The following is a 27,402-nucleotide window of genomic DNA, read 5'->3' as shown; positions in this document are numbered from 1 at the left end:
AGAGAAGGAAATCCGCACAGCCAGAACATACGAGACGAGATGCTCAAGCTCAGTGCAGACTCAAACTTCAGGGACAGAATACCCACTGAAACAGCAAAAATGAAAAGTCCGAAGATGCCAAGTGCAGGTCGAGTGGGGGAGCAGAGGGCGCTGTCAGAGAACAAAAGGCCCCATGGGCTTGGGGAGCAAGCAGGAACATGCCCTCAGCGAGGGGACTGCACACACTCACCCAGATGCCCGAAACAGCTCTCCCTGTGGTCTGGTTCTAACACAGAAACCCTGCAAACCCATGACGTCCATCAACAGCATAACAGGTACACAGTGGATGTCACATAATGGAATATTAAACAGTTCAGATAACTGAACCAGAGCTTCATTTACATCCATGAACGTCTCAAGAACCAATATGAAAATTTCAGAAGTCATCACGTGGATACAGTGTGGTATCATTTCTATAAAGTGTAAAGAACGTACTGGCACATAGAGCTAACCTGAACGTGGAGGGACAGGTACGAGTTGCTTTCAGGACAGCAGAAGTGGGGGGTAGATGGCCCTGGAGCTGCAAATGGGACTTCAGGATTATTAGGTTTTATTTCTAAAAACAAATCCAGAGCAAATATGGAAAAAACACTAGGACTAGTTGGTTGGTGACATGGCGGTGGGGGGGGGGGGTTGGCATGTGTAGCCCGTTCTCTGATCCTTCCAGCATATCTGATCACGTTTCTGTCCTCCTACCCCTGCCCCACACTCTGTGTTGGGGTCCCAGGCTCCCAGCTCCTGGGCCGGCTTCCCCAGGCTGGGTCTCCTCAAGTAGCTGTTTCCCCTGCAAGGGCTCGCACCCTGGGGCCTGCTCACATTCATCTGTTTTCCTGTCTTTGGCCTTCTTCGTGGGCACTGTTCCTCTCTCCTTCCCTGTCGGTCACTTGGACGTGAGGCCCTCCACCCTCTGCTTGTACCCCTAAATGTGGTTTGCACCCCCAGCATCCTGGCCAGCCCTTTGACAAAGACCTCTCCACACCTAACAAATCAGAACTTATTAAAGCTCATCTTTGGGACCCCCCAACCCCCCAACTACTGTTTGGATTGCCAAATTGAACAAGCTAATCCCCGGTCTTCCTCCCCTTTACCACCAGGGACCAGCCCTCGTCTTCTGAGACTCCAACTTGCTGTCGGCTTTCTGGGCTGTGATGCCTGCCACCACCCTGGGCTCTGACCATGAGTCAGTCAGCAGCGGATGGTGTCCGGATTCCACCCCCACCAGTCTGCATTTGGCCTCCGGGTTCCTGCAACCCCTCTGCACTTCTACAAACAGTCTAGGGAACGGCAAGCTACATCAAACATCAAAACACTTTTATTTCTCTCATGATAAATCACCAACTGCTCAGTACTCACGTTATTTCGGGAACGAGGATGTGGGTCTACCAGTCAGAACTGCAAGGCCCTGTGTTGGCTCAGCAGCCGGCCAGCCACACTGCACTGCACCACCAGCGGCCACCAGCACTGCCTCGAGCACCCGAGCCCCGGCCAGAAGCATCGCTGAGATTCTCTCCATGGCCTGGGCCGATGTGGACAGGAAAGGGAGAAGCCGACGGGTCCACGCCCCAATCACAGTGCCCAGAGATGGACACAGGAGGGACAACAGTGGGTTTCAGACGTGGCCCCCATCCAGCCTCCCATGTGCTGGTTTGTCAAGGAGCAACACTGCTTGTCTTGGCTCCACACAGCCCGGCTTAGGAAGCCTTCTACTTGGAGAAATGACTGCAGACAGACATGAGCAGTGAGGCGACGGAGCAAATCTCCCCCTCTGTCCTCAGAGCACATGTCCTCCCAGGAGAGGCCACGAGACGCAGGAAGCAAGGTCCACACTTACAAACACGCCAAACTCCAGCATTCCAAGAGGATTCATCTATTTATTGATATTAAGCCACTTCCCAACAGTAACTGCCTAACAAGAATAGGACTCAATTTCTAAAGGTAGTAAAATAATGATGACATCATAGACAAAGCGTTGGGGACATTCCACGCAGGGCAAACCAGCTTTCTTCTCCCGCAGGAGTGGGCAGGTGCTAGGTGCCATCCCGAGCATGAACTCCTGGTCCCTTCCTTCGCCTTGGCCCTCGGAGCATCCCAGGCTGCGGTGTGGGGCTGGGCGACTTCTCCACGTCCTCCCCACGTGGCATAGCCGTCCCGGGCTCCTCCAGACTGAACGCCGGCGCTTCTGGCCAGTGAGCCGTGGTCAGGTGACAAAACCACTGGCACCAAAAAGCTGGTTCTTCCTCTTCGCCAAGTAAACAGGACACTTTTTTTTTTAAGGAAAGAAATGTCTTAAAAATATATGGCACTAGAGCGTAGAACTATACGAGGGCACCCATGACGACTTCCCACGGCTGCCAGCCCCGTGCCCGACCCCCGTCAGATGTAGAGCTGATGAGAGGCCAAGGTGTCCATGAACGGACGCACCAGGTTGTCCGTGGAGAAGTAGAAGATGAGCCCAAACGTGATGGAGATGGGAAGAGCGGGCAGCGCCTTCTTGAACACAGCAAGCAGCAGGAGGGTCAGACACAAACCCTGCAGGACGCGGAGGGCTGCTCTCAAAGCTCTGTGCCGTGCCCAAGGTGGAGCACTCGCCCCGTTTAACACCCTGCACGCTAATGCGGGAGCCTCCTGACTCCCAGAACGGCGCTGCTCTACCAGACCACCGCCCCCACCTGGCAACGAGACCAGTGGCAGGCAGCCTCCCCTGGAGGGATGTGTATTTATAAAGAGCTGGACAAGCTCCATGGAAAGGCTGGTAAGGGTCTCAGTGTTGGCGTCTCTAGAGAACCAAAGAAGCCATGTGACCCATCCCCATGGAAGTGGCTGCCTGTCCTGTCCTGCCCTGGCTGATGGGGACAGTGATCCAGGGAGGGGACAGGGGACCAGAGCAGCTGTCCTGTCCTTGGGTAGGGCAGGGCTTCATGTCAGACAGTCTGGAGGTGGAGGAGGCTGGGGGTCCGCTACTCCTTCCCTGACATGCTGTGGGCAGGTAGGAAATCCCCAGGAATACAAGCCTCAGCCTTCCGGCGCCCTGTGACACCCAGCTTTGCCAGGGCAGAGAGTGGAGCACCTGCTGCTCAGAGCCTCCACCTCTCAGATGCAATCCTCCTAGGACACTTCCCCATCATGGGTATCTGGCCACACTGAGTCACTGCTGGGGTTCGAAGTGACGGGGTCCCCTCCCTGCCTCACAGATGTCATGAGACTGCACACAAAGTCGGCCAAGCCTCTGCATGGCCACGTGCATGGTCCATAATGCCAGAGCCCCTCAGCCATACCTGCCCTGCCTGGACCCTCCTGTAAGCCTGTCTCATCTCGAGGGGCTTCCTGGCAGCCCTGTCCAGCCCCCACCACCCTGCCCCTCCAAGGAACAGCAGCATCTGAAACTCCCCTCGGATCCAGGTCCCCCCCCCACCACCGGGAAGACAGGGCAGGTGCACCCCCGGCCCACTCACAATGAGGATGGCCACGAAGCATGCCAGAGTGGTGTTCCAGTCCCCGCTGCCGGTGGCTGCCGCCTTGCCCACCAGCACACTGTAGAAGATGAAGTCCCCCAGGCCAAGCTTCACGCCCCCTGTATGGGGAAGAGAGTGAGCCCGTTGGTATCGGGAGCCCCAAGAGGAAGTGGTGGAGAAGGCGGATGCCAGCCCACACCCCAGCCACTCCGCCTGCCCCAAGGGATCCAAGGGACCTGGGGCCAGAGTCCTGGGGCCCGTGGGGGCCCAGATGGGGCAGGGTCGCTGCCAGCCCACCTCACCTGGCCTCCAGGGCAAGGACTGGCTGCCTCGGAAAACCAGCAGCCAGTGGGAAGAGTGGGCCGTTGGGCTAGGCCATCTGCCATCTGGGCTGTGAAAAGCTGGCATTTCTGACAATTCGGGTAAAATTGGTGCTTGACAGTTGAGTAAGAAAAGAGCAAATAAAATGTATTTTCAGGGGTCAGTGGAAGGCTGTACAATTTACTGCTAAGTTTATGTTAGAAATATTTTCTAGGAAATTTTATTTCACTACTTTCAAGAGCGCATACAGTGCTTAGAGCTCCCCTGGCAACCCTTCCCCTTAAAAAGAGGTAAGCATAATTGGTAAATAAGCTTATCTCTTGCCGACAGTAAATGAGAACTCGAAAACTCGCAGGGTGCTTCTGTTTCCTTTAGATGGGATTGCCCGGACGGAGTACTTGTTTACAGGGAACTGCTCACCGCAGACGGTACAAATGTTTATCTAACAAAGTCGCACGTGTGGGCCAGCTGCCTGTCTGGCCCTCTGCGGCCTCCTCCTGCTCACGGGGGCTCCTTGGCTGGGGCTGGACCCCGTGCCACCCTCCACCAGACCTCCAGAGGCTGGCTCCTGCCCCCAGCCTGCTTTCCTTCCTCAGCTGTCTCCACCATGCTCTTCACTGTGGTCTGTCAGTCTCCCTCTTGCTCACCCCCCCCCACTTTCCTGCTCTCCCCTCTTCCTTATCTCTTCTTTCTCAGAAGAGCTCTGTGCTCCCATCCTGTGCACTTGTGAGGCCCGGAAGCCCCAGGTCCCCCACCAGTCAGGGTGCAGGGGGGGAGGCCAGCACACCACCTGTGGATGCCCGCGGCCTCAGGCTGCTCCCTGCTCAGTCCCCCGTCCTCCTCAGGTCCTCCTCTGGCACTCTCCCTTCCTCCTCACTGTGCAGACCCAGGTTCAGCCCCTCTGTCTCTAATTCCGACCTGAACCCTCCCCAGGCCCCCCTTCAGGCCCAGGTTTTGACATGTATGTGATGCCCTGACTCAAACCCTGGCCTCAAACAGAACGAGCTTCCCTTCTATGTGGCTGCTGAGTGTCCCCCTGCAGGTCCCAAGATGCTTCCAGCTGTCTGCCCCGCATGCCCCATGTGCCCCTGGGTCACCCCCACACTCCCGCCGGCCCCTCCCACACCATCTCCTCCCAGCCCGAGCCTGCGTGGGTGGCTCTTCCCTCACTGCTTTCAGGGGCCTCATCTCCCAGCAGGGTCAGCTCCTCCTGCAGCCAGGGTCCACCTCAAATGCTAGCTAACAAACCACTAAGGGCTCCCCGCTGCTGCCAGGGCAGAATCTCAGCTGCACCCTGAGTGCTGCACACCCCCCAAGGGCTGGCCCTCCTCAGCTGCTCCCTAAGGCTCCCTCCTCAAGCCTGTGCTGCTGGGTCATGAGGAATTTTTCTGGCCTTTGTCCCTGCTTCCTGGGAGGGAGGCTACATCCCTGGAATTTCCCAAGTAACAGGAGTGTCTGTTATTCAGGAGACCCAGGATCCTAAACCCTTGAGTTCATGCAAGTGAGAGGATCAGGAGGGGCTGGTCTACCAGAAAGACCAACCTTGTGAGAAGGGGGCGGGGACTGGAGCCAGCTGGCCTCTGGGGGGGGGGCAGGCCCCTCCCACACCTACCCTCTGCATCTCTTCACACGGCTGGTCCTTAGTTGTCTCCCTTATAATAAAACTGTAATTGTGAGCACAGCGCTTTCCTGAGCCCTGTGAGTCGTTCTAGCGAATTACTGAAACTGGAGGGGTAGTGGGGCAGAATTGGGTAGTGACCCCCAGGAAGAGACAGGGAAGGGCCTGTGTGGAAGACGGTCTTGAAGACAGGCCCAAGGGCACATTTCCAAGAGGATAAAAATAGTCCTTCCACCAGGACACAGGTATGGCCAACCCACTGTGTGCCAGGTGGCACATGGGACCCCGTGTTCCACAACCCATGGCAGCCTGGAGCGTGGGGCAGGGCTGTTAGTGGCTGCCTAGCCCAGTCTGCCCCTGAGCCCCAAACCCACACCTTGTGCCCCCACGGCTACACTGGGACCTCCTCGGCCATGCAAGTGCATGCTGGGATGGAATTCTCCACCATCTGTAACCCTGCCCCCTCTGGGTCACGTCCTTCTTCCCACAAAACTCAAAACCCTCTGGTGGCTGTGCATGGTGCACAGGCCAGAACCCCCACTTCAATCTGGGAGGCCCTCTGAGCCCCAACGAGCCTCCCAGTCCCATGTCTGCATCTCTGGTCTGGGTATCCTGCCTGGGCTTCCTCTAAATCACCCTGAACTGCCGGCCCCCCAGCCTCTGCACCCCCACCCCCACCGCTGCGTCCCCTGCTCCCAGAGCTCAACCCCTGGAGCTCAGCTCAGAAGTCCCCACCTCAGGTAACTTCCCCTGGGGCCCCCAGAGCAGGTCAAGGAGCTGGGTCACTGTGCTCTGGCCCCCGTGTTCTTCCGCATGGTCCTCCCGGCCCAGTGTGGGTGATCAGGACCCATGCCCGGTACACCCGAGCCAGGCCTGGATTACTGCTCGCACCCAGCACGGTAGAGACACACCATCCACACTCGCTCACATCTGGTAAATACGTGGCTTAGCAGGAAGACTGCCTGGACTCCACCTGTGCAGGCTCCTCCTGGACTTCTGTGCCCATCTCTGACATGAGGAGGGGCTTCTCCCCACACCCCCCCCGACCTCAGGGAGCCCCAGCTCCACCCTTGCCCCACCCCTGGGCCCACGCAGACCCTCTCGGCATGGGCGCCTTACTTTCCTCCTCTTCCTCCAGCTCCCCGCCTGGGGAACCAGGCAGGGGGGGCTCAAAGACTTCTGGGTATGAGGGCTCCCCAAAACTGTCATAGGAGTCTTCTTCTGGGTGTCCACAAAGAGAACGTGACCGTCCCGGTGTGAGGCGGGGGCGAGGGAGAGAGACAGAAGTCCAGTCAGGGGGAGCTCTGAGCTCAGGGCTCCCTGGCCCTCACCCACCAGCCAGCCCCGCCCTGACGCAGACAGAAAGGCTCTCCGCTACGCTCAGTCCCCAGCACGCGCCTCCCGGTCCTGCACCCCCCATAGAGGCCAGGCCAGGTGGACCTGGGTGCAGGTGCAGTCCCCTGACACTCACCCATCTCGGGGTCATAGGGCAGCTGAAGGGCTCCCTGGGAGGAGGGGTCCAGCTTGGCCATGCCCACCGTCCACACCATGGCAGCTGCGGAAGGAGAAAAGGTCCTGCATCAGGCGCTGCTGAGTGAGGCTGCCCCCAGGGCCTGGGAGGCAGCGTCCCCAGAAACCATCACCTCCAGTGGGGACGTGCCTATGCCCCTTGTTCGGGGCCCCCTGGGGGAGGGGTCCAGAATCACCAGATGTGGGCAGACAATGCCTTTCCTGGGCTTTTTTTTTTATATCCACTCTGTTGTGAGATAGACCACAGAGCTGCTCGTCTTCTGGCCCTGAAACTACCCTCTGAACACCGCCTCCCCTCCCCCACCATTCCAGTTCCTAACTCCTCTAGATGCTCCATAAAGTTGGATCCCACAGCATCTCCTCTTCTGACTGGCTTCATTCACTCAGCATGGTGGCCTCCAGGCTCATCCACGGCATGTGTCAGAACGCCTCCCTTTTCAGGGCTGAGTGATGCTCCACCACATGGGTTCACCACGTTTCGTTCACCCACCTGTCCGTCAATGGGCATCGGCATGACCGTGGCCCTTGGCTACCGTGCATGACCCTGCTGAGAACATGGGTGTGCGGACATATGCTCGAGACCCTGCGTCTGATTCCCCTGGATGTCCGTCCAGGATGGGATCGCTGGGTAGGGAGCACTGACTGGGTTCTCTCTGGCTGGGAAACTCTCGCCTGAACTCCCACCACACACGTCTCTCCAAGTCTCCATCTGGCCACTCCGTGAGCATGCCTCGCCTGAACATTCCCCATGGCGGCCATGCGGCCCCGCTGGCCCCACCCTGTCCCTCTAAGTGGCACCTCCATCCCTACTGTTGCTCAGACCCCATGATGCACGGACATCCTTGACTCTCCTAGCCTGCACCCCAAGCATCACAAATCCTGCCAATTCTGCCTCCAAAGTATCTCCAGTCTCAAAGCCTCTACCGCTCCCCTGGGGCCAGAGCCCCCCCACCCCCCAGCTCCTGGGTTGCTAGTCACCCCCAAACCCAGCTTCTCTTCCACTCTTGTCACCATGACTTTTGCTCTCCCCTCAGCAACTTGAGTGATCCTGCTAAAACATTCATGTCAGCTCGGTCCAAAGCCTTCCAGGGCGTGAAGCTCACTAAGGAGTGAAAGCCGAGTGCTCATCATGGCCTGCAAGGCCCAGCGGCCCCTCACCTGCCCCCTCCTCCCTTCTGCCCCCCCAGTGGCTTCAGCTCCCCAGCACCCCTGGACCTGCCCTCTCCTCCCTTCTGTCCCCCGGCAGCTTTGGCTCCCCAGCGCACCAGGCTGCACCCACCTCAGGGCCTTCTGCTGGAACTCTGTCCCCAGGGCTTCCTAGGGCAGGTCTCCGGTCAAATGTCACCTTATGACAGAGGTTTCCTTGACCACCTGACACAAACAGTACCCCCACTCCTCCCCTAAAGTCCTTAGCTCCCCTACCACTTCATCTTTTGACAAAGCACATCTCCCTTCTGAGAACGTGCGCTCCCCCAGAGCACAGAGATGGTGAACACAGGTATGAGCCCGGTCTCAGCCCCCCACACGTGGCTCTGCTTCTCTGAGCAGCCTCGAACCTTCTTTTAGGCTGTGGGCCACCTGCCAACAGCTCCCAATCCAAGTTCCATCTTGCCTTTGTAGATGTTATCCAGCACTTGGCAGCCGGTCTGCACCCTGCAGACAGCTGAGCCCCAGGTATTCAGGCTCACTCCTCAAATATGCCCATCGACAGATGGGAGGGCATTAGGACCACAGGGCTCTGAGCCCTGTGAGGCCAGGGGCCACGTGGGTCTTGTTTCTTGCGGCACCGCCAAAGCCCAGCACTGTGCTTGCTGCAAAGTGTGGAGCTGATGCTTGTCTGTTGAATGCATATATAAATCCAAATCCCTACACACTGGTCCCACAGCCAGCAGCAATCCCGTGTGCCTTCCCTTCAGAGACTTAACTGCAACCAGCCACGGAGCCGTCGAGGAAGCCCAGCGAAAAGCAGGTGCACCTGCTCCCCCAGACCCCTGCCCTCCAGAGCCCCTCTCCAAAGCACCCTCTCAAGAGTGTGGAGGGCCGAGCGGGTGGCCAAGGGGGGTACCCACCACATGCCACTGGATGCTGGACGGGATGCAGCTGTGGGGTGGACCACATCCCCTGCAGCCCTGGCTGGCCCTAACTCTCTAAGCATCTTCTGTGTGAAACCAAGATCCAGCCTGTTTTTGTCCCTAGCGGGTGGGCCGCCCTGGGATCACCAAGGCCACCCCCTCCCCTTGGATCAGTGAACTCTGAAAGCCATGGCCAGGAAGCAGCCCCTGGTTCCCACCTGGGGAAGAGACATAGGGGTCACTCACAGGAGTATATCAGGGCGGGAAATATGGGCTCGTTTCTCTCCTGGGCAGTCTCCACCAGCATCCTCAGTGGCCCTTTGGGGCACAGCACAGCCACGAGATCTGGGAGAGCAAAGACATCTGGGACATGTGGCAAGTGACATTTATTCCCAAGTAGCCCCCAGAGAGGAGGAGCCAGGCTGCGAACACCGGGGCAAATGTAGCCCAGAGCCCCCGAGCGAGGCTCAGAGTGTGTCCTGTGTGCCAGCTCCCGACCCACCGGTTTCCAGCCCTGACACTGAGAATCCACATTGGCTGAAGCCCAGAACGGGGTCTAAATTCCTTGCAAACAAGGAATTGCCATGTGGCTCAGGTACCCCGATGGTGGGCTTGCTGTCCTGAGCCTCCCATTCCTTACCCTTAAAATGGAAGTGACAGGGAGAGAGAATCACACTAACACTAGTTAATGAGGAGCTAATGTTCTGGGCGCTCGTTATTCACAGGTCTTGTGATCGACCCTATGGTTGCTCTGAGGAGCAAATCCTCCCAGTGTGTCAAGTGCTCACCAGTGTGAGCACTCAACAGACATGCTATCATTAGTGACCACATCCACAGCCCCAAGCCCCACAGCCCCTGTGTCTTACAAAGGCGAGCCTCTCAAAGGGGAGACCATCCAGCATTCGTCAGAGGGGGAGCCCCTGTCAGCACCCACCACTCATGGGCACCAGTGAGGAGGACTCGACCCTGGACACTGCCCCCACTGCCCACCACCAGGCTCGAGTCCCACCTGCGCCTGCATACCGTAGACAGAGATGGCACCCAGAATGACCCACGCGGACCACTCCGGGAGGTACTTGATGAATACCAAGGCCATGAGCGCACTGATCATGATGAGATAGGCCTGCTGCAGCACCAAGGGGCCTTTCCAATGGATGCACACCATGCCCACTGCCCCGAAGTTCCAGACGGTCAGGAACAGGGTGGGGTAGTCCATGGCCACATTATAGGTCTTGAGCACTTCCCTGCACAACCAGAGTCAAGCCGTGGGGTGGGAAACTCAGCAGAGAGGTTAGACCCTAATTAGACATAGTTCAACACCCCCTGCTCCTCAACCATTAAGCCCCAAGCTGGGTTTTTCCGATCTCTGGCTTCATTACTAATACCCCCTTCCCTGGTTCTGTGACTCCTGCAACGAACCACTTCAAGTATTTTCTGGAACAAGGTGGTGAGTGTGCCAACATCTCATCCTTGGGTTCATTCACATACACATGCGCTGGCACAACCTGGAAGACCCTTTGCCCAAAGAAAAGGTCCTCCTGTCTCTTCAGTCTCTCCGGGCCCCTGGGTCAGGCTGATGTTCCAAATAGAAGGCAATAGAGCAGATCACTTTTCCCATAAATGAGCAAGTACCCCGGCCTGGCCCAAAGACTAGAATGTAAATTTTAAGGGGTTTACACCCCTCTTGGGTTCACAGAGATCATCCTCTGTGTTGACTGTGCTCAATTAAATCAGGAACAAGAGAGGAATGCGTGGCCCGCCACAGAGCACCCCTGCCCTGGGTCAAGGCCCGTGGAGGGAGGGATCGGAGGCCAGGCCCTTGGAGCGGTGACACTGGGGAGAATCTGGAGTCCAATGGGCGGGTGCCCTCCTCACCCAGAACTGGAGCCTCGTGAGGGTTGGGGGGAGGGAGGGGCCCGAGGAGCCTGCCGCCCACAGGGTCACTTACCCGAGGTAGATATAGGTAAAGAGAAATAGCAGCATCAGGGAGGACATGATCAACCAGCCGTGGATGAACTAGACAACAGAAATGGGCAGAATGAACACAGGCCCCCAGCTTCTTGGGTCTCATGCCCAAGCCTTGAGAATCTTCATTAGGCTCCTCCATTACTGTGTGCTGGAAGGTACTGAGTAGCCGTGTGACCAATAAAGAGAGCAAAGAAATTCACAGAGTTCTCTCAAGGTCACCTGGCAAGTGCATGGAGCGGGAATCCTTCAGGTCCAAGCAGCCAGAGCCCTGCTCCCTCCCTGAGGGAAGATGTGCTGGAGACTCCCACCTGCCGGGCATGGCCCTAGGCTCCGGGGAGGAAGTCAGCGGCGTCCCTGTGCACACACTTCGTGCCAGTGTGAGGGCCGTAGCTAATAAATGTATATGCATATTGACAGGTAGTCACAGGGGCTACAAAGAAAAGAATGTCAGGTAAAAGTGATGGGAGACTCCCTGGGGTGCTATCTTAGAGTGGTCAGCGCCATCTTTGAGGGAGCGTTCTCTGGTCACCCCGGGAACAGCCCTCCCACCTGAGAGTCTATACACAGGTCCTCGGAGAGACACGTGCCTCCTGTCCTGGCCACCGAGGGAGGTCAAGGATGATGGTGGGTTGGTCCTAAGCCAGTCCCTTGGCCAGCCCTCAGTGGCACAGGGAGGTCACTGCCACCATCAGTCACCGGCTCAGGCCACCGGGTACCTCAGTGGGAACCGGGTCTCCTTGGAATGAAGGTGGTGGCCCAGCTGCCTCTGGGACGTGCTGATCCTTCTTGCCCCAGCTGCCTTCACCCCCCAGGACCACCATCACCTCCTTCCTGAGTGTCACAGAACCTGCAAGGATACCTCACCGAACTGCCTCCCACCAGTCCTGGGATGGGTCGCCTGACAGCCGCTGACCACGGCAGTGCCGGCTTTCCCCACCCCGATTCCCTGACTGGCTTATTTTCACCGGCCCCGTGGCCTCTGCTCCGACCATGCAGCCCCTACGCTGCTTCCCAGCCCCACTTAAAGCTGCCTTATTTCCACAAGTCATCATTCACTGATCAGCCTTGGCATCCCGGCACTTGCGACAGCCCTCCTGTCGTCTACCCCTGCATCGCCCTGGCTGGGATGGGCTCCTGTCCCTGGGCTGAGCCTCCTCTTTGTTCTCCACCTGCGCCACAGAGGGTGGCAGCTGGTGTGAGGATGGCTTCAAATCAGCCACCCCCAGTGTGTCTTTCTTTTAGGCCTCAGGGGTTCAGACCCTAAAACCCACGTCTGAAAGCTCACGGCCTGCCGGAGAGAGACAGCGGCCCCGCTCAGGCCAGGTGGGCCTCCCCCGGAGCCTCTGCTCTCTGGCTCCCGGGGGCCTTACCACAGCTACAGGGCCTGCCAGTCTCCCAGGCCTAGGAGACCTCAGCACGGCACCTGCACAGCCAGCAAGAGGGAAATAGGAAGGATGAGTAAACCTGCAGGGGAAGTGTGGGGCAAAGAGACCCTAAAATACAACATCTTGCTTCTTCGGAAGAAGCAGTGAAATAAAATTAACTCCTGAACGTGGAGAATGCTGCAGTGAGGGACGGGGGCAGGTGGGATTCTGTGCAAGGTCCAAGGACGATGGCAGCAGGCAACCCCCCCACGGGCGTGGGGGGGCAGGGGGACAGCATCTAACAGCAGCGTCTGCTCTGTCTGGGGCAAGAACCCTGGCAGGCATGTGGCAGCAGGGGGCGAGGCGGACAGGATGGGGCAGCAGGCAGGGCTGGCCCTCACCTTGTAGCAGCGGTACTTGTAGAGCACGACCAGGAAGATGGTCATGGCCACGATGACGCTGATCATGATGAGGGTGTTGAGCACAGAGTTGAGCAGGCGCTGGCCCACGGAGGGCGTGTCCTCAGTGAATGGTGTGTAGATGCTGAGGGAGATGGCGGGCTGCAGACTCTGCTCCCTGCCTGCTCCATAGGGCCTGCCCGTGAGCCACCCAGCCTTAGCCTGATGCCTGAGCCCCGAATGGAAAAGGAAGGGGCCCCCCAGGCCTCCCCCTCCCCAAGCTGTTCGCCTGCCCTCCCTTAGGCCTCCCCCGACACCACACCTCTCCCACCCCCCACACCACACCTCCCCCTAAGCCCTCCCCCTCCCCAAAATGTTCTCCCCCGACTCCCACCAGGCCTCCCCCTCCCTAAAGTGCTCTCCTGCCCTCCCCATTCCTCCAGGCCAGGGCGCCCAGCAAACCCCCACAGCCAGCCCAGGACTCGCCCACCGCCTCCCCTACCCCACGCAGCACAGGCCAGCAGCATAGCCAATACATGCGAGAAGCTGTCCCCTGGCCGCCCGCCCTGTCCACCCTGTCTGCCTGGGACTGCAGAAGCCTGCCTGCTGAGCACCTTCCCTCACAAGGCATGCTGGGCCCCCTCCCACCTGCTCTGCAGCCCCAGCCCACCACAAGCCTGCCCCTTTCTTTGGAAAAACCAAACCAAAATGAAAAGGACGCTCCCTAACTAAAAACATTAAAAACAAAGTTCAGAGAAGGCAGTCAGAGGCGGGCGACTGCACCAGAGCAGCAAGCGAGGGAGCAAAGGTGGCTTCCCACTTGTCCTTCCACTAAAATGATCCAAGCCTCCCTCACGGGGCTGGAAGCCAGCTAAGAAATCTCCGGCCCCCACGCGGGTGTCCATCCACAGGAGCAGAGGCCCAGAGAGAAAACCACCTGTTCAGTCATGTGGTGTGGCACACCCGCCCCCGGGACCCCACACCGGGGACACCCTGCCCAGGCCACGCATCCAGAGCCTGCCCTCCACCCTGCAACCCCGTGTGCCTTAGCACCGCACAGCAGCAGGCACTGTTCCATTTGCCTCATTCTCCTGGTGTTGGACCCATTATACAAACAAGGAAACTGAGGCAGAGAGCGGTTAGGAAAGGGCCCGTGCAGGTCACGCAGCGGGGAGGCAGTGGACAGAGCAGAGTATGGAGTCAGGCAGCTCTCAGCCCAGCTCTGCACAGGCCCCTGGCATGGAGCTGCGGGTGCAGAGGACCCCCCAACCCCGCCCTGCTCCCCAACTTACAGCTGGCCATTCTTCTCCGTGTAGAAGCGCACAGACTTGATGGTGGCCACCACCACAATCATGCACAGCGTGACAGGCACAAACAGCATGATCACATGCTTCGCCCCGTATTTGAGGGTCAGCTCCTCCTCCAGGCCCGACGGCTGCCCAGGGACCCCACTGCACACGTAGCGGTCCGCGTCCTCTTCGAGGTCCTCCTCACTATCCTGGCTTCTCTGTGGAAAACCGCTCCGTGAGGGCCACAGCACGCCCCCATGGTGGGCCCTGAGATGCAGTGCCTAGGTGTTTTGGAACTGGAAATGAGCAGTTTGAGTGTTGCCTTCCAGATGGAAGAACCAGCCTAGGGGGCAGTGCTCTAGATGCAGGAGTGCTGGGATAGCAGGGCATTGGAAACATTTACGAGATCAACCAGGGAAGATTTATAGCTGGCACTCACTACTGCAAATGCAGGAAGGGGCCATGGCAGCCACAGGAGAGGGCAGCCTGCAGGCCCAGGACATGTGGCTCATGAACCCGAAGCGCGTCTAGGGATCTCCCTCCTCCCTCCATTCAGGGACTCAGAAGCCATTCAGTTCTGTTCAAGGAGCCATACAGATTTGGGAGGAGACTGGCCAGGTGACAGAGGAGGAAGACCAATTACACACACACTAGAAGAGTCTTCACCCACGAGGACTCTCTGTAAGACACTGGGAATTTGCAGAGAAAGAAATTACTTGGAACTCCCCTGACACGCACAAAATAGGGCATGCAGAACTGGGAGCCATGAACCAGACCCCAATGGGCTAACTGACACCAAAGCCCTGGGGGGCGGTTCCATGCTCCAGGAAGGTGGGAAGGCAGGACACCGGCACACGCTGCCCTAAACCCATCCGCAAGAATTTCTGTTTGGGAATTGTGCCAACTCAGGGTCACTCGCTGCCTTGTTAATTACATTAACCGCCAAAGACAAAGCCAAGAGAAACACAAATTCAAAAGGTTCTTTGCAGAGAGAATTCCAAGCTAGACACTCAGCTAAGATAAGGAAAAGTGCAAAGGAGGGGTTAGGAGTGGCTCACGGTGGCCTTGAGCTGGAGAGACCGGAGACCAGCTCGCTGGGAGCTCAGAGGATGGAAGAAATGAGCTCTAATTTCAGCAATGGGGACTAAGGCTGGCTGGTAGGAAAAATTCCACACGAAAGGTTTTAAATACTATAGTGGGCAAAACGGAGCTGGGGTTTCAGGCAAATCCAGATACTATTTTGCCCTGATGGGGAGGGAGGTGGTGAGGCTAGGTGACTCTCCCCCAGGGCACCCCGACTTCATGATGTTACAGCCTCCTGCCCTGCAGAGATAAGATAGGAATGTCTGTGTCCCCCCAAAATTCACACGTTGGACCCTACCCCCCAATGTGATGGAATCTGGAGGTGGGGCCTTTGGGAGGGACCAGGTCGTGAGGGTAGAGCCCTCCTGATAGGATAAGTGCACTTATAAATGGGCCCCAGACACCTGCACCCCGATGTTTATAGCAGCAATGTCCACAATAGCCAAACTATGGACAGAGCCCAGATGTCCACCGACAGATGGATGGATAAAGAAGAGGTGGTATAAATACACAATGGAATACTACTCAGCCATCAAAAAGAATGAAATCTTGCCCTTTGCAACGACGTGGATAGAACTAGAGGGTATTATGCTGAGCTAAATAAGTCAATCAGAAAAAGACAATTATCATATGATCTCACTCATATGTGGAATTCAAGAAACAAAACAAAGGAAGATAGGGGAAGAGGGAAAAATAAAACAAGACGAAATCAGAGAGGGAGGCAAACCATAAGAGACTTTTAATCATAGGAAACAAACTGAGGGTTGCTGGAGGGGAGGGGGTGGGGGGATGGAGTAACTGGGTGATGGGCATTAAGGAGGGCATGTGATGTAATGAGCTCTGGGTATTACATAAGAGTGATGAATCATTGACCTTTACCTCTGAAACTAAACTAAACTAAAATAAATGGGCCCCAGAGTACTCCCTGGCCCTCTCGCCACATGAAGACCCAAGGAGAAGACCCAGAAGAACCAGACGCCAGATTTGTCAGCACCTTGCGCTCGCACCTCCCAGCCCCCAGAACAGTGAGAAATACACTTCCGTTGTTTATAAGTGGCAGCCAGCTCAACAGTCACACACGACTGAGGTAGATGCTCATCCCATGGTTCCCAGGTCTGGTTGTCGGCCCTCCGCGGTGCTCCCCCTGCCACCCCGGGCCTGTGCTCCCCTCCCCGCATGCAAACTCGCTGCCACGCTCCGTGGCGCAGCACCTGTGCCAGGAAGGTGGGGGCTGGGGGCAGAACCATCCGGTCCGTGGCAGACTGCAGACATGCTGTCTACTCCAGAGCCCTCACTGACCGGGCCCCACCACCCACCCTGGGGGACCCACCCTGGCGACCGATTCTCATCCTTACTTTCCCAACCGTCCCGCATCAGGGCATGTCTGGGTTCCATCCATGAGGGCCAGGAGCCCGGGGCCTCTGACCGCTGGCAGGAACCTACCCACTGGGCAGCATTCTCTCCATCCTCCAGGCCCTGCCGGGCCTCCTGGCAGCAGCGCGGCGGTGGGCTCTCAGCCGACATCAGGGACGTCCTCTCGTCACACACTTCTTCCTCACTGTCAGAGGCCATGAACGTGAGCATGGCCCTGCCTTGGGAAGTGCCTGGAAAAAGGAGCACAGGGGACCTTGGTCCATCTTCCTGCAAGGCAAAGGCAGCAGAGGACTGAGGCGGTGGCCAGACGTGGCCCGAAGACCTGGACACAGGTCCTGCCCGACAACCGCCTAGGACACTTGGGTCAAGTGGCTGCTGGAAGGCAAGACTTCCCAGGAGTCGCCTCTACAGCTGCGGCAGCCTCCGGAGGGAATGGCAGGGATCTGGGCCACAGGCAAAAGGCCCGACTAGAAAAGTCATGGCCACTCCAAACTGTCAGCACTCTCATTCAATCAACAAATATCTGTTGAGCACCTGTGGTGGGACAACAAGGAGGACGAGCGAGAAATGTTTGTCCTTAAAAAAAAAAAAGAGAGAGAGAGAGAGAGAGACACCTGGGTGGCTCAGTCGGTTAAACATCTGTCTTCGGCTCAGGTCATGATCCCAGGGTCCTGGGATCGAGTTCCCTGTTGGGTTCCCTGCTCAGTGCGGAGCCTGCTTCTCCCTCTCCCCGCCCCCCCGCTCATGCTCACTCGTTCTCTCTCACAAATAAATAAAATCTTCCAAAAAAAAAAGCTATGATCTAAGCGTTCACCAAGAGGTACAGAAGCACGAAGAAGGGTCACTCTTAGAGATCAAGCATGTTTTCTAGAGAAGATACCACCCCTGATGGAGACAGAATTTTCCAGGTGGGAGGAAAGGGCAGAGGGCATGAAGAATGGATACTCCAGGCGGGGCCTGACACTGCCAAGGCGGGGCTGTGGAGGCATGAGGGCCTCCTGAGCCATGTTAGGAGACCTCCCTGAAGATAACTGTGGGAGGGGGACAGGCTCTGACTCAGGGGTAGCAGGCTGGAAAGCCAGCGAGGGGGGACTGGGAGGACACCCATCAGCGCTGGATGTGGGGGTGAAACAGGACAGAATCCAGGATGACAGCCAGGCACAGAGCCATGAGCAGGGGACAAGCATCTCAGGGGAAAGATGGAGTCTGGTCCAGGAACCTGTTGAGTGGGAAGGGGTTAGAGGAGTTAAAAAGGGTCAAGGAGTCTGGGGTGCAGGGCAACAGCGAGAACATGAGAGGTGGGGTATGTGTGTGTGTGTGTCTGGTGGGAAAGTTCAGCTGAGGGCAGGACCCACTGGGAAGGCCAGGCTGGAAGGTCTACACTGCAGGGAGGCCTGCCCCTAGCTCCACTGTGCACTCCTCGAGCACAGTGTCCTTACCACAGCAGCACAAGGAAGCTAGGGCAGTGGAAGGACCTAGAAGAGCTTCAGACAACCCCTGGAGGACTTGGCTATCCCTCCAGCTTCCTGGGCAGGCCTGCTCTCCCACCAACACCTCCCAGAGGGCCTCAGTGCTGAGCTACAGGGCACTGGGGACAGAGGGCCAGGCCTGGCCTCGGTTGAACGCGTGCCTCCACGACAGTCACCCCCGCAGGAACATGTGACTTCCAAAGGAAGCAGGCAGGTTCCTTCTACCGTCAGCCAGCTCTGCTCACCCTGGCAGGGCCTTCGACTTGGGCTGTGGCCAGGATTATTCCCTAGTGGACCTCACCTCCATCCCCCAATTGCAGGCCAAAGGCAGAGCCTGCATCTGCTTACCTCACAGACTAGGACCTGTGACAAAAGGCTCCCGGTCAGTCTCACAGGGGCCTCAAAAAGAACCAGCTCCGGGGTGCCTAGGTGGCTCAGTTGGTTAAGCGCCTGCCTTTGGCTCAGGTCATGATCCTGGGTCACGGTCCTGGGATCGAGTCCCACGTCAGGCTCCTTGCTTGGCACGGAGTCTGCTGCTCCCTCTCCTTCTGCCCCTCCCCCCACTCATGTTTTCTCTCTCTCAAATAAATAAATAAAACCTTCATTAAAAAATAATGCACCACCAGGGCGCCTGGGTGGCTCAGTTGGTTAAGCGACTGCCTTCGGCTCAGGTCATGATCCTGGAGTCCCGGGATCGAGTCCCGCATCGGGCTCCCTGTTTGGCGGGGAGTCTGCTTCTCCCTCTGACCCTCCTCCCTCTCATGCTCTCTGTTTCTCATTCTCTCTCTCTCAAATAAATAAATAAAATCTTTAAAAAAAAAAATAATAATGCACCAGCTCCCTGATGCAGGGCAGACCCACCAGAGCAGGAATTGAAAGAGAAATACCAGGTGACGTCACTCACAGGCAGAATTCAAGAAACAAAACAATTGAACACACAAAGAAACAAGCCCCTAAATAGAGACCCACAGGGTGGTTTCCAGAGCAGGGAGAGGGGCCAACAGGTGGAGGTGAAGAAGAGACACTTCTTGTGATGCACGCTGAGAAATGTATGGAGCCGCCGAATCACTAGATTGCACACCTGAGACTAATATTACAGAGTACGTTAATTATACTCCAATAATAAAACAGAAAGACAAGAGCAGGAGGACCAACAGAGGAAGACAGAAGACAAGTGCCACAACGGGGACAAGGCTCAAGCTCTTGCAGTTAAGGTCAAGAGGAGGAGGAGTCCATCAGCTGTCCGGTAGGGTGGCGGCGGGGGGGGGGGGGTCTCAGGTCTCAAGGATTCAGAGGGACGAAGGCCAGGAACAGCTTCCCAGGCAGAGACTGGAGGAGGCAGGGCATCCTGACAGACAGATGTGTGGGATGGGGGACCTCATGGGGTCTGTTCCGACAACACCAAGAGCTGCGGCTGAAGCGTGGGGACCCAGCTGGTAGCAGGAAGGCTGGAGGTCAGAAAAGGCAGGACCCGCCTCCAGGGAGGAGCAAGGGCTGAGTCCCAAAGGGAGGGGCCAGCCAAGGCTTTGAGACAGAAGAGGGGTGTGAACAGAACGAGGGGAGGGGTCTCCTCCCTCTTCACTGCAAGTCCCCCAGCACCAGCGTCAGCTCAAGGCCACGGGAGGGCGGCCAGACCTGGGACCCGACACATTCAACCTGACGGAGCCCAGTCTGAGGGGACCTGAAATTATGGGGAGGCTCTCTCAGTACCTTGTTTTCTAGCACGTCAGTTCTGTTTGGGGTAGGAATTAATAGTGTAGTTACGACCCCTCTTCTCTCCCTCTCAGGCCCCTGGGGTGCCTGCATTTGATCTCTGCAGTGACTGGAGGAACAGATCCAGGTCCCTGGATGGAAAGCCTCATGGCTGCAACCTCCCCCACCAAAGGCAGGGGACGGCGTCAGCCTTCAGAAGCATGCCACCTGCAGCCTTCGGGCCTGCCTCGTCCCCTGGGCTCCCAATGACAAGCAAGAAGGGAAGGTATAAACAGGGAGCACAGATGCTTCTTGAAAGGAGAAGGGGAGCCGCGGGGGAGACTGGGGACACAGAGGAGGGGACCAGTCCTTCCAATTTCCATTTCTTCAGCAAGTTGCCAGCAGCTAACAAGACAGTCCCCAGAGGCCACTTCTGCCTCCCAGCGTTTCCCTGGTGTCCCCGAAGGATGCCCGGCAGGGTGAGCTTGAAGAAGGACTGTCAGAGCTAATTCAGGCATGGCTTCCTGGCCAGAAAACAAAGGCTCCCTGGACAGATTCCTCCCAAAGCCTGCCCTGACGCTGAGCCCAAGACTCCTAGGACCCAGGACAGCAGGCCCCCCGAGGGGTTTGTGGCTGTGAGAACAAGGGCCCTATCCAATCCCAACCCTCTGGGCCTGCTGGCTGGGTGGGGACAGGTGAGGAGCCTTCAGACCCCTGAACACCTGATAGGGGACTGAGCACTCAGAAAAGGCTGGGTCCCTTAACATGCCGTTTCTCAAAGGGTCCAGGCCACCTCGGGCAGGGCTGGGGGGACACCACCTGCTGAGCCCCAAGCACGCACTACACACAGTGATGTGGGAGCCGGGCACTGCTGTTCCTGCCCATTTTACAGATGAGGAGACAGGTCTGAAGCATGATAGGTTCAAAGTCAGCCTTGAACCCAGGTAGTCAGGGTCTGCAGTCTGAACACTACGCTAGACCACTTAGCGAGTGTGGATCCCCAGCTTCATTCTGACCAAAGGTCCAGGGCTCTGCACCTTGAGACGGCCCCTGGCTGAGAGCCTCTCCCGGGGCTGCCCAGCTCTGGAACTCAAGCCCAGCCAGCCCCCAGGCCCCCAGCTCAGGACTGCAGGAGTCCTGTTACAATCCATCTCCCTGCCCCCCGGCGCTGCTCAGCACTACCTGCTCGCTGCATCTGGGAGTGAAAGAAGGAACAGTCCTCCTCCTGAAACCCCGTCTGGTCAGAGAGCCACTGAGGCAGCAGAGGGGGAGCAGCTTTTCCCGCCAGGAGAGCTGCAGGGGGAGAAGGCGGTTCCCAGGCCCAGGGAGTCCCCAGGCGATGCCCACCACTGACGGGAAGGTGGAAAAACTAGGTCTCACACGCCTCCGGCACCACCAACTGCGGGCAGCAAACAGGGAAAGCTTTAAAAACATTCATACCTTTTGATCCTGAAATGCTACTTCTCGGAAACTGCCCTAAGAAAATAATAAAAGATTTTCATAAAAACACATTTGCTGCGGTTGCCTACAATGGTCTAAAAAGTGAAAATTATGGAAATGCCCAACTCTGGCCTAGGACTCGGGTCATCCAATGTTAAATGTAATGGATCTAAACCTTCACATTCACGACCATTTGAACATTCTTAGAAAACGTTCATATATGAAGGGCTGGCAAGATAGATCACAAAATACCAAACGCAGTTAACCTCTGGACGCCGAGACTGTGGGTGATTTTTCACATTTTTCTGCATTTCTCAAACCTATTATAAACAGGGATTGTGCCTGTAGTTTTATTTTTTAAGCCATTCATTTTTTTTTTTTTTAAAGTAGGCTCCATGCCCAGCATGGAGCCCCACGCTGGGCTTGAACTCACAATCCTGAGATCAAGACCTGAGCTGAGATCAAGAGTTGGACGCTTGATGGACTAAGCCACCCAGGTGCCCCAAGCCATTAATTTTTTAAAGGGACATATGGAATATCAACATTGAGACAGACTTCCTTCCCATCCTGCCGCTCCTGCGTGCCCTCATGGGATTGGGGGTGAGGGGGACAGGTGGACACGCAGCCCCTCTTTTTACCTGGCTCTGGAGAACACAGCACACCTCTTGCTTCCAAGTTGGAACTGAAGCCTGACAGCACTCTGAAATCTCTGGAGGGGAAAATCACCACCCAAATGGATGCAGATCAACAATCTTACTCGATATTTGTCCACATCAGGGCACCAGTGACGTCAGGAACACCCTCGGGAGGCATACTGGGGCGGGTGGGGGGGCGGAGTGGCTCCCGCCACAGCCTGATGGCAGGTCCTACCAACCACATAGCAACCAGCCCCAGCTGGCTCGGCTCGGAGCAGGCCGAAGAAGACGGGAGGGCGGGTGGACAGGAGGAGGGGCAGCCCTTCCCAGGGACTGCAGGCTGCCTGGCTCGCGATAGGATGCAAAGCCCACACAGCCAGAGAAGCCACCACTTCCTCCCATTAATCAGCTGAATGGGATCGAAAAGCTGAATTAGCCAAACCGGGTGAGTCTGACCCAGAGAATTCCCCCAGTGTGCCTGTGTCAGCAGCTCCTGCAATTATTAAGAAAACCCTGTGACCCAGTTTCCTTGACCTTCTCATTTCAGAGACAGACTGTAAAACGCCATAGTAACCAAGAGCGCCTCACTGGAAAAAGATGTAAATCGCTCCTCCAGAAGCAAAGTGGGAGTTACCCCATTTACCTTGAACAATAGGGGCAATGGAGGAAGGTCAGGGTCCTGCGCACCTTGTTTCTTGTTTGCAGCAGGCCAAACTCAACGGGGAGCCCTCACTTTCAAAGAGGGTGGCTAGGGTTTGCACAGACCCTTCCTCTAGGGTCAGACCTTGCAGCACTCCCCACAACTCCCCGGGAAGTTCTCACAGCCTCCCTCATACCGGGGAGGGGTTCACAAGGGACAAAATTTCCTCAGGAATTCCCACAGCCTCCCTGTCCCCCCCTGGCCCAGGGCAGCTGACCATGTATTTGGCCCTGGCTGGCCTCTGTCCATCCACCTCAGCCCAAACAGGGATACACCATTACTCATCAGGCGGTTCTCCCCAACCCAGGGAGGCAGCCTTGGCTAGAGTGCCTCCCTATAGAGGGCCGCTCCACCCTCCCAGATCAGAGGCCCCAGGGTACCCTGACAGGGCCTCCTGAACCTCAACCCAGGCTCTCGATTCACCTGTCTGCCGTCTTCTACTCAGAAATGTCCAGACCCCAGACAGACCTCCCTCATGTCCTGAAGTAGCTTGGCAAGCGGGCAGTTTGGGGAAAGTGGTAGAGGCCATGGTCCTAACACGCCATCTTTGAGTCCAGCCCAGGAAAAAAGGGTTCTTTTTAAACGAGAAGCAGCGATTCAATCACTTAGCTGTGGAATTTGAACACACTCCCTAGCTGCACGGAGACAACTGATTTAACCTCACGGGGCCATCCATCTCCTCATCTGGAAAGAAGCAGAATGGACACACCTTGCAAGAGTCCCGTGGAAACGAGGGATAACGTGTAAAGTGTCCTGCACAGAGCAGGTGTTCTGGAAACAGCAGTTACCATGAAGACGGAACAGAAGCAGCGATACAGCGGGACAGGGAGGGAAGCTGTTGACGCCCCCTTGGAAAGTTACTTACGTGCTAAACCACTAGACACAAGAGTTCAGCGGCCAAGGTCACCCCTCACCCAGGCCTGGGGGAGGTGGTGGCGGAGACATGGCTTCCATCTAGCCCCAGCCCTCTGGCAACATGAACACTTTGTCAAAGGCGGAGGCACATCCATAGGACAGACGCCAGAGCTGGCACCAACCTTAAAGGCCATCTGGTCAGTGCCCTACTTTGTAGTTAAGGAAACTGGAGCCCAGAGGGGCCAAAACCTTGGCTGCGATTCAGGTCAGCGAACTGCCCATGGAGGAGCTCTTCCCTGTCCACCCAGAGTACGAGTGAGGCTCGCACACTCGGGAGTAGCCCAGGGCCACGGTCACAGGGGTGGCCCGCACAGCACCCCAGGTGTGCTCTCTGGGGGCACACCCATCCTTAGAAGGCACATGCCTTTGCCACTGGCAGGTGTGTGTCTTTAATATACAGCTTCTCCAAAACACAGAGAAGAGGTAGCCGAATAACAAATGCCTCCTGATCACGGTTTCACTCAGTCTCTTTCCTGCCCCCAACCCCTCAACTCCAGCCTGGGGGCTACTCTGCCCTCCGTCCATCCGTCCGTCCATCCATCCATCCATCCATCCAACCATCCATTCATCTGCTACTAGGGCTCCACATGGCAGGGAGGGGGCCGGAGTCAGCGCGCTGCTTCTCCGGGTCAATTCAAGGTGGGAAAGTGTCCTGCTACACACTAGTCAGATAAATAATGACACACTCATGTGCTCTATACACAAGAATATTTGTGAAGGGAACAATCTGAAGATGTAACATTCACACAAAAAATAGGATACAAAACTTCACGTCCAGCTTCCTGCATCCAATACTTTCATAAAGGATTATATATACATGCGTGAAGTGTGCTGTAAGGAAATGCATGCTGACAGGGGTTATCTCTGGGCTGAGAGCCAATGGAGGACCTTTTAAAAAACAGTTCCTGGATTTTCTAGAACAAACATGCATTATCTTTACCTCTACAAAGCCAAGGATTTTCTGGTTAAGGTACAGCAGAAAGGCGACCACCCTCTGCATTTTTCTTCCCGTGCTCCAGAAGACCATATTGTGGCAAAGACGAACGAGCAACCCATTCTCCCAGGCAACGAAGAAGCTGGACAACACTGATCTCCTCCCTAACATCTGGTCTTTCCCCAGACTTTACCACGGCAGCCTCGCCACCTCCAGGCCTGGAGGCCAACACTGGATACACAAGGCGTGAGGCCCATGTCCGACCAAGCTCCCCTCCCAGGTCCTGGGGGGGGGCAGCCTGTGCCAGCCTCAGAGCCCTGACATTCCCCCCCCAGCCCTCCCCCAGCCACTGGAGTTGGGGAACAGGTGGGAATACTTGCAGAAACACTGGTTGTCTTGCCAGTCTCCAACTAAACAGCGTCCCAAACTCAAAGCAACAGCTGTAAACCAGCCAAAGATATCTTTGGTAGAAACACGCATGTGACCTACACACACACTGCTTTGGTCTCTTTAAAAAAAATTATTTGGCGGGCACCTGGGTGGCTCAGTGGGTCGAATGTCTGACTTCAGCTCAGGTCACAATCTCAGGGTCCCAGGGTCTTTGAGCCCTGTGTCAGGCTCCCCACTCAGTGGAGAGCCTGCTTCTCCCTCTCCCTCTGCCCTTCCCCCACTCATGCTCTCATGCTCTCTAATAAATAAAATCTTTTAAAAATTATTTTTATTTTTATTGCTTTGTCAAGTAGATACTAATGGAGAGCACATAAAAATTTCCAGGGCAGTAGGGCAGGGACACAGGTAGGGGTGAATGTGGGAAGTGTCCCTATGCAAAAACTCAAAAGATTAAGACCCAGCCAGCTGGGTTCAAATCCTGGTGCTCTAGTCACCGAAGGCACCTAACAGGACAAGTGGCTTAACTCCCTGAACCTCAGTTTTCCATTACTGTAGCTGGTAAAAATAATAGCTACTTTTGTGTGACTGCAGCTGTAAAGAGACATTGCATATGACACACTTTATGCTCATCAATAACTCAGAGGCTTGTGGCGCCTGGCTGGCTCAGCTGGACGAGTGTGTGACTCTTGATCTCGGAGTCATGAGTTCAAGCCCCATGTTGGGTGTAAAGATTACTCAAATAAATAAAACCTTAAAAAATTAAAATTAAAAATAACTCAGAGACCAAGGTAGGGGAGGCCTCTCATTTGGCAAACCCCGTGTATGCAGTGGGACTGGGAGCAGCCATCGAGGTGCTGAGGGGACAGGTGACAGGCATGGCAACACACACCAGGCCTCCAGGCACATGAGGGGCAGCCTCCAGCCAGGCTCTTTCTTATGCTGCTTTCTCCAATAGATAGGAACAGGGCATTCATTTCATCCAACCCCCGTGCATGCACCAAGAGTCTAGACTTGATGCACAGCCACTTGAACACCAAACCATGCAGAATTTTCCCTGAAAACCCGAAATGACATCTATCCCACTCTGCAGCAAACGTTCCTCCAAGCCCCCCATTTCCAGCCCCAGACCTAAAGGCCCCTTCACACACCCCAGGAATGAATCTGGACCGCCCGCCTACCTGTCTGCCCAATGCGTGGCTGAGGTTACAGCTCTGAGCTGGTGCCAGGACCCCTGCCCCTTCACCAGCCAGGCTCAGAAGACACAGCTGCTGACACACCTCCCTGCTCCCACACAGCCGCCTTCACGGCCAGGGGCACCCGAGGCTCCCACACCTGAAGCAGCTTATCCCGTGTCTTTAATTACTGCTGAAACACTGGAGGCTCAGGTGTCTACAGAATGGACATCAAGGGCATCCATACCAGAAGCCAGGGTCGGTCCTGATCAAGTTACTGTCAGGACGGGCTGGAAAGCCCAGGCTGACGACTGTGAGTTAAGCTGGCTCTGGAGGGGATGCCTCTCAGGTTCTCCATCTGTAAATGGGGACGCAGTTAGTCCACGAACCCACAGTTCATCCTTAAAAAGGAAATACTCATTAATTCAGCAGACAGGAGCATTTCATCCAGCTACCAAAGGGCTGAGGTCTGCTGCCAGGGCTGGACAGCAGACCCCCGGGCCAGACGGCGAACCCTTAGCTTAGCGGGTTCTGAGCCTGGCTCTACTCTATCCTACCTGACTGGCCCTGGACAGCCACGTTAGCTCTGTGGGCCGAGTTTCTTCATCGATAAAATGTAGGGTGGGTACTGGCCTGTTTCTGTTTCCTCCAGCTTCAAAAGCTTGATTCTGGGAGTCTCCTCACGGCTTTAAAACGGCCAAGCACCGCTGATAGCGAAATTGCCGGCTCCAGGCCCGACCTGCGGGCGATTCCCCACCGTGGCGGTCAGACCCTCGCCTACCCCCTGCCTCGAAGGCCCACCGGCCCGGGAGCCAAGGCGGCCCCAGCGCGGGAAGAACGCCGTGCCCGAGCCTCCCAAACCCACGTGAGCTGCTCCTTTAAATGCCCGGTCCTCCTGCGGGCCGCGCCGCGCCGCGCCCACCACTAGCGTGCTCGGGCCGCTGGGAGGCGGACACAGCCCGGCGTAGGCCCAGGCCTGGGGGCCGCTTCCCGCGCTCCTCCCACACACGAGGTCCCGGTTGGCCCCCGCCGCCGCCGCCGCTTCCCCGCGCGCTCCCCTCTCCGCCCCTGCGCCGCTCGCAGAGACCGGACAGGCGCGCTCAGGGACCGCAGCCCCGCGCCGGAGAAGGGGCCGCGACCCGCCCCGGAGAGGGGTGTGCGGGGGCCAGCGCCCCGCCCGCGGGTCGCGGCTCCACCCCGCGCCGTCCAAGTGGCGGAAGACCCGGCCCGGCCCGCGCTCCCCAGCCCCACCAGCTCACCGGGCCCCGCTCGGCCGCACCGCTCCAGCAGTGTTTACGCGGCTGGCCGAGCGCCCATCCGGCCCGGGCCCCGTCGCCCGCGCAGACCCCGCCCCGGCTCCGCCCAGGTCCCGCCCCCGGCCCCTGCCAGGTCCCGCCCTTGGCCCCGGCTCCGCCTCACCTGGAGCCTGGCCTTCGCGGCCGGTTCCTGGCGCTCGCCGGGGCCTGAGCTGCCCCTGTGGCGCCGCGGGGACGCCGGCCTCTGATCGCACAGGGGCCTGGCAGCTGCTTGGAGCCGTAGCGCATTTG

The 27,402-nt window shown here is 57.1% G+C and overlaps 2 protein-coding genes across 18 annotated transcripts in view; one reads left to right on the top strand and one right to left on the bottom strand.

Annotated features, from left to right (window-relative positions):
* The window catches only part of CDC42BPA (CDC42 binding protein kinase alpha), a 727,403-nt gene that overhangs the window by 676,968 nt on the left and 23,033 nt on the right, over positions 1-27,402 (top strand). The gene's annotated exons all lie outside the window — the stretch shown is intronic.
* Positions 1,891-27,200, bottom strand: PSEN2 (presenilin 2). Of its 15 annotated transcripts, XM_081824435.1 has the most exons (13): positions 27,115-27,174; positions 26,489-26,594; positions 16,578-16,738; positions 14,055-14,269; positions 12,766-12,958; positions 10,981-11,048; positions 10,056-10,276; positions 9,279-9,377; positions 6,902-6,985; positions 6,550-6,651; positions 3,794-3,925; positions 3,492-3,610; positions 1,891-2,568 (listed from the first exon to the last, which is right to left on the bottom strand). In XM_081824435.1, the coding sequence occupies exons 3-13, from the start codon at positions 16,716-16,718 to the stop codon at positions 2,413-2,415; spliced, it is 1,530 nt and encodes a 509-aa protein (XP_081680561.1). In that variant the 5' UTR covers positions 16,719-16,738; positions 26,489-26,594; positions 27,115-27,174; the 3' UTR covers positions 1,891-2,412. The 15 variants fall into 15 exon arrangements, with proteins under 15 accessions (XP_081680561.1, XP_081680571.1, XP_081680557.1 ...); XM_081824445.1 differs by lacking the exon at positions 26,489-26,594 and having other exon boundaries at positions 14,055-14,347; positions 27,115-27,200; XM_081824431.1 differs by lacking the exon at positions 26,489-26,594 and having other exon boundaries at positions 27,115-27,200.

This window comes from Leptonychotes weddellii, chromosome 6, assembly GCF_054177405.1.
Source record: "Leptonychotes weddellii isolate Sample4059 chromosome 6, ASM5417740v2, whole genome shotgun sequence".
NCBI classification, from domain to species: Eukaryota; Metazoa; Chordata; class Mammalia; order Carnivora; family Phocidae; genus Leptonychotes; species Leptonychotes weddellii.
This window is presented reverse-complemented; position numbering and strand designations above follow the sequence as displayed.